This window comes from Sprattus sprattus (assembly GCF_963457725.1).
Source record: "Sprattus sprattus genome assembly, chromosome: 12".
In the NCBI taxonomy this organism is placed as follows: Eukaryota; Metazoa; Chordata; class Actinopteri; order Clupeiformes; family Clupeidae; genus Sprattus; species Sprattus sprattus.
The window spans coordinates 19890122-19897256 of record NC_137910.1 but is presented as its reverse complement, the minus strand read 5'-3'; the positions used below and the strand labels follow the sequence as shown (position 1 = coordinate 19897256).

General features: G+C 44.7%; 1 protein-coding gene across 1 annotated transcript; it reads left to right on the top strand.

The window, feature by feature from the left end:
• Nucleotides 1-1395: 1395 nt before the first annotated feature.
• Nucleotides 1396-5696, top strand: dact2 (dishevelled-binding antagonist of beta-catenin 2; the record flags this gene model as incomplete). The annotated part of the gene is made up of 4 exons (XM_080848644.1): nucleotides 1396-1665; nucleotides 3036-3168; nucleotides 3417-3704; nucleotides 3811-5696. 4 exons carry the CDS (start codon nucleotides 1396-1398, stop codon nucleotides 5694-5696), a joined length of 2577 nt encoding a protein of 858 aa, XP_080704770.1.
• Nucleotides 5697-7135: the final 1439 nt, after the last annotated feature.

Here is a 7135-nt window from a genome sequence, read left to right as displayed (position 1 = left end):
TCAGTTGCCTTGAATAATGATACCATGCCCTAAGCATTTTAAGTGTGCAAAGATAGGGTACATCGGTAGTAACTTTAAGTAGCTTATAGCAACACATCACATGAAGACATGGCAACACAGGTGGGTTGCGTTCTGACATGTCCTGAAGCCCGGTTGTCTGTTTGATTACTTAAACAGATATCAAATCGTCCAGGAAAAGTCGTCTTACTGAACTCACAGAAAATTAAGAATACAGATGATTTTTGAATACGTTTGAATAGTTTTTCATTTCTTGTTTACTAACCATAGTTCAACAGAGCACCCCAAAAGCCGTTTCATTAAGCTTAATACTTCAGCTTTTGCATACGGCCCATGTAGTGATATCGCAACGTCGAGTTTTAAATTTGGTGTCTATTTAATTGACCGTGAGCGAGTTAGGCTTGCTCACATTATATAGTCTATAGAAGATATTGCCATTAAATATTTCCAGGAGACAAGTCTTTCTTTAATCGTGCATGCACCTTTACCGTAGTTTCCGTAAAAGTATCACTTTCTGTATCCCAGATCCAGGAGCCACACAGGCCTAACTGTATTTTTTGTTGTTCACCAGTAGAGGTCAGTCGCGCAACAGGCCATGGCTCACACTTACAGACCTCGGATCCAGGAAAGACCTGTAGCGTATTTTGTATAAAGATGTAGGCTATGTGCTGTTAAATGTTATTTTAAAAATTAATATTTATTTCTTGTCGCTTGATAAAAATGCAGAGTCTTTTAGACTGTCTTGTAGACAGACCCAAACAAATGCTATGCTCATTGTAGTAACCTATTGAAAAACATCTGCGTGTGAGAAAGAGGCTGAGGTTGAAAGGCTGAAACCTAGATTTAGATGTAGTTTTTTATTTTGATTTGTTTGTTTAATAGTGAGAAACAACTACTGTTGAATAAACTGGCGGGCTCTATTGGCAGATAATATGGTACCATTGGTCAGTATAGGGTAGGCTGTATTATATCTAACGTGGGTGGAACCCAGTTAAGGAGAAGGTTCAACATCTGGTTGATTTTTGCCTACTTTGCTAACTAACGACACAAATATTTGCTGCGTAATTGTACTTAAAAGCTCTTTCAACAACAACAGAGTGTGTAGTGGTTAAACGTTCGCAGCCGGCCACTGACAGACATACGAGGGAAAAGGGGCGGGATTCCGAAGTGTGGCGTCTCATGCAGGTATGTTGGCACTTTACTAGCTCGTCCCATCGTCACACGACCAAGAGCTCACTGGTCAGCGGCAACAGTGCGGTGTCACTTTCCCAATTCTGCAACAACGGGAAGACTTCGTGACCAGAAGACTGTCGAAGATCTAACTGCTGATTGATACGGATAATTGTCTTTTTGGATATGTCCTGATTGTACTCTAAAATGATGAGCAAAAAGGTACCAGGATCCGGGATGTTAACTGTAGCTACGGGCATAGACCGTGGACGAGTCGGGGAGCGGCTACAGGCGGCCCTTGCCGGGCTGCAAGAGTTGCATTTTCTCAAGGAAAAACAAGCCGACATGGTCCACTGGGCGCTCCGCATGGATCGGGAAGAGCCGACAGATTCTTCTCAACTGAACACCAACCTACCCCCCGTTTATGCTGAAGAACAGCGACTAGAAGCGACTTTGACAGCGCTTAAACAACAACTGGTGAGTCTGACAAAGATTTTTTTCAGGAACCTGCAACCATAGCCTTGCTTGTTTTTGTGTTTCTTTGTTTGTTTGTTTTTGCTGATTTTGTATTTGACAATCTAGATTATGAAAGGTGACAGTGTCGTGCAAACTACAGGTTGTTCAAAAATATGAATAGAATGTGTGATGGTAGTATTTGTATTAGTATTTCATATCAGCTTTGTCATTCATTTGTTGTTCCATTTCTAGCCGAATTTATAGCCAGTTACCGGACGTGTTGTGTCTGTAGTAATGCCCGATAGTTTGATCTACAGCTAGCGTTTTATGGTATGTGGAACAGCTTGTTTGTTATCAGTCGCAGCGGGAGGTAGGGAATGGTCAGAGAACCAGGCTTATTTCAGGCACCGAGGGGGGTCGATGGGGGAGTGCTCCGTGAAGTGAACATTAACCCGATGTAATGAGAATGGAAAACATAAAATTGACCCGGGCAACGACACAAGTTTGACCCCACAGTAGCCTACTCTGAATTCAGCAGACAAGTCCTGCAGTGTATGATTGAAAAGGTGAATAGTCCAGGGACACAGCAAGATAGGGTAAAGTGAAAGCAAGGATGTTTAAATCACAATGCAGTCAAGTTGAACTGTTTTTTCAGTAGTAAATCAGTGGAGCTGTCAGCAGGATCAAACAGGGTTGTGGTTTCATGTTGCTAGTAAAAATGACTGTAATCTAATTTGCCAAACGTATCAGTCGTTTTTATTGTTGATTAATGTGTAAGATGACAGAATCTGAACACACAGCAATAAAAGTTCTTTATTTTACCTTTTTTTCAGAGAAAAAAAGTTTTACTGCAGTCATTGCATTGGCTCTGCTGATAGTGCTCACATTCTCTCTGTCTCATTCCTTACACTATAGCAAAGCCTTGCACTGTGGCCCTGTGGGGAAGATGCAAGTTATCCACAAATCACACCCCCAGACATCTCATAGCTTAGCTGAGTTAATCGTCAACCACTGTCCTTTTTTGTTTTCAGCCCGATCGTATAACTAACTGACATCATATCAACCGCTTTGGTTAGTTGTAAGCATGGCCATCTCCTTATCTGCAAAACCTTTACACTTCCATTGAAAAAGGTGTTATGTAGAACTACTTGACTCTTTTTTTTTATTACTAAAAGGTCCCCAGTGTAGTGGTACATTCTAGGCTATAATAGTTATTCATTATTTAAAACATATAACTTGTTTTCCACTACAAAAATGTTTTTTTTTTTCTCTTTGCGTGGTATGTCTTGTGGCTGAGTTAATGAAGGAGTATTCTGTGTCTGCTGTAATGTCTAAACATCTGTGTTTGCACAGTAAGCTCATTGTACATGCTAAACTCCTGTGTGTTGCAGACACGCCTGCGGAGACAGGATGTCGGTCTGAAGACTCACCTACAGCAGCTGGACCAACAGATCAGTGAGCTGAAACTCGATGTTTGCAAAGCCTCCACTGAACACCTTGAGAGTGACAGTCGTCCAAGCTCAGGTTTGTTACTTTACTTCTTATTAGTGGGGTCAGTTACACTCCTGTATGTGTCACTGACTTTCCCTTTGCTAATATCGCTGTGTTTCAATTCAATTTCAATTTAATTTTTTATATGGGCTAGCGCCATGAACAGTAGACATTGTCTCAAAATGCTTTGCAGACCGAATGCCTGAACCCTTCTACAGCAAACACAAGGAGATGGTGGCGAGGAAGAACTCCATTTTGACCCTCCCTTTCTTTCCCCACAGGATTTTATGAGCTCAGTGATGGAGGCTCAGGCTCCCTATCCAACTCCTGCACATCTGTGTACAGTGCTTGCCTCTCCTCGTCTTCCCAGACCAACCTCCAGTCCTTCTACCCTCCCAACCCTGCCTTGGCCTTGCCTGGCTTGGCTGAAGCATCCCGCCGCAGGTCAGCTGACGAGACCACCACCCAAGCAGACCCACCTAGAGGCACGGGCATCCGTCTGGGCAGCAGTCGGCTTCGTCCAGGCATGTCCAGCTCAGATCGTGGCAGGCAAAGACCTGTGTCCACAGGTGATTAGCAGCTACTAATCTTTAATGGCCCTACTTAACGCTTAACAATGTGTTACACTTTGGGGAAGACATTGAATTTACGAGTTATCTTTTTTATATGGTACAGGTGACCTTGACCGGATGATGTCACCCAGAGCGGGATACTGCAAATCTGCTGATGCCAGAACCTCGACACTGTGTAGCAATCTGCGGAATGTTAATGTGGACATTAAATACCAGAACAACTTGGTGTCACGCGGCGGGACTGAGGTCTATTGCTACCCAAGTCCCCTACATGCTGTGGCACTTCAAAGCCCAATCTTCTATCTTAGTGCCAATCAAGCTGCATCTCTTCCATTGGAACCACAGGAAGGGACTGTAGCTGCCAGCCCAGCTGACACTGAGCTCGTCAGTGCAAAGCCTGAGATGGCACAAACCAGGCAAGTTGGCTATATCAACAAAATCCTTCAACGTAGCACGAGTAGACTAAACATTCTGAATGACAGTGGGCAAGCCATGGTGCCATTTTCCACCAACACCCCACATTCTTCTGCTAGTGCTCAGGAAGTTCAGAGTGGACAACTTGGCAAGATTCAGGGTCCAATTTTCTTTCAAGAGAATACCATGCTGTCAAATAACTACCTTGAAGGAAATAAGAACTCAAAGATGTATTATAATCAGAATCTAGGGAATTGTGTAACTTCTAGTGCAGGCTTAAATAGCAACAAAGATGAACCAACACATATTTATCACTCTAACCACACAACCATCTCAAGGGAATTCAAGTCAAACAAGACTGTAGAAATGGTTGGATCTGCAACTAGAGATGGGACAACAGGTAACCCATCTGTGCGTAACCCATGTGAGCGTTACCCATGTGAGACAAGGAAACGCTCAAGTTCTAAGCCACCAGAGAGGAGACCAAAGGTTGCCACAGCCTCTGAGGACAACCATGTGGTTCCCTCTGAGTTTGTCCATGCTCAGTTTGTCCCTGCTGGGTCCCAGCATGTCAAGGTCCAACAGGCAGACAGAAAAACTAAGGCGGTCCGATTGCGAAGACGGAGCTGTGACAAGCCTCGAGGGTCGAAGCACCTCCAGAAGCTCCCGTCCAGGGAGCGTGAGAGGGAGGCCTCCTCTAAACTACGAGTGGATAGGAACTCCAAGTCATACAGCGCAGAAAAGATGCTTGCAATGCACTCTTGCTCTGAGACTAGCATCCCTGGACACCTTCCTCTTTGTTGCTCAAGTAGTCAATCTCTGGTTCCAACCAACCAGGCCGCCAAATGTGGCAAGACCTGCCGACCTCACCAACCCAGCTCTGAGGTCCTTAACCCCGACCAAGGCGGAGGAAGGAGGAGGCAGGGTTCTCAGAAGTACGTTTCTGCCTCAGAGGTCCGTTTGTCCCAGTCCACCTCCCACAACCAGAGATCCAAAGAGGTTCTGATCCAGGGTGCTGGGCGGAGGTCAGGGATGAGACCGCATTCTGGACACTGGGGTGGGAGTGTTGTTGCTTCTGCACTTCGCTCCTCCCTCAGACCCTCCATCTCTGCTTCTTCCTACTTTTGTCAGATGAATGCTAGATACCCCCCGGCCCCGTGCAGAGCCCCTGGCAGCCGTTACCCTCCTAGGTGTGAGTCGGAGTTCTCAGAGTACTCCGCAGAGTGTGCCTCTCTGTTCCACTCCACCATAGCCGAGAGCAGCGAGGGCGAACACAGCGACTACACCGCCAACCGCTTCGGCGACAGCGAGTCCAGCCAAGGTAGCCAGTCCCACTCGGATTCAGACAGCAGTCTGTCCCTGTGCGAGGAGGATCTGGAGGAGGAGGAAGGGGAAGGGGATGAAGGTGGGCTAGTGTGGGCAGAGGCTACGCTCGGTCCGACTGCTGCTGGGCTTCCTCTTCCCGAGTCATCCCAGCCTGAGCCTTTGGCCTGCCGCATCAAAGCTTCCCGTGCCCTGAAGAAGAAAATCCGAAGGTTTCAACCAGCCTCTCTTAAGGTTATGACTCTTGTGTAGCCTTTGACAGAAATTGTATGATAGTAGAAGCTTTTATCTGTTTCATCAATGTCTAAAGAAAATGCAAATGTTTTCTTTTTTGCTTGAAGATTGTTTTAATGTAATGCAAGACTGTATTCACTTGGGGGGGACTGTATTACTATTAAAGTCTCTTTACTTGCTTTGTAAAAATCATGTCTTTGTCAAGGCCGCTTTGCACATTAATTAGATATGCAACATAATCAATTTCAAAATAAAACATTATTTAACATGCATTTTCAAGTGGTTGTTTTATAGATCATTCCAGATATAAAATGTGTGTTTCAAACACCCCCAAGATAACTATATGTCAGTGTCTGCATGAAATGGGTGTGTAAATGCACATTTATTATGCTTTACACTGACCAAAGTGAGAGTTTAACAGGTTTTATGATAGGGTTATCTACTAGAAAATCTACCTTTGTCAAGATGAGCAGTTGATGAGGTTTCAAAATCCCATTCCGAGACAGACCATTATCTGCTGAAAAGATAAATCTCCCGGGAAGGCACAGACACACTCCCATACTGCCACAATTGAAAGAGAATGGATAAGCTTGACAGCTTAGAGTGCTAGCCTCAAAAATAATGACTGCCTATCTGCCTGGACTCATGACATGTGCTATGAATCATTTAAAAGCGCAGTGACAGATAAGAATCGGGCCGCATCACCAAGCAATAAGCTGCTAGAGGACAAGAATCCAAAATCTAATTTCTAGGAGAAATCTCTTATGGGATCTTTCTATTAGCATTCCTTAGGTTTTAGTGAGGTTGCAGCAGTGCAGCTTAAGGGATATGAAGACTTCACACAAGGCCAATCCTCACGTTCCAGGCATAACTTTCATGGTAAAGGTTGCACACAGATAAGACATACATACACAAGCACATTTACAACACAGTTGCTGCAGCAGGAGCTGTTTCTTTGTAGGAAAAATAAGTACGGTGTTGGGGTTCCTGATAGGAAGGTTTTTTCTCAGGCCCCATCAGCCTTCAGGGAGGTGGGTTATCTTGGCCTGAATAGACTTGAGGGAGCTTGGGGGGTTAGCTTGGCTCCATGGCAAGTGGGTTTTTGGGTTTTAAAGCCAGCTTGTAGCCACACATTGCATTTACACAAACCACACAGGGAGTAGTATGCACCAACCAGTATTTTATGGAAAAAGATTAAACAAACAAAACCAAAAGGAATAAAACTACACAGGTTTCCTGCGCGTGGCAAGATTGATGGGGGACACTGTACACTCCATCCATCAGTGGGGAGAAAGGAAGACCTTGTCCATCAGGTGCCAGACCATATGAGGTACGTACGTTTTGTTCTGCTCCACACACACACACACACACACACACACTGTCCTTTTGAGTGCATTTTAAGTTTAACAAGCTGGGAGAGTATAGTTTAGTACGTAACCCGAAGTAGAACCCAATAA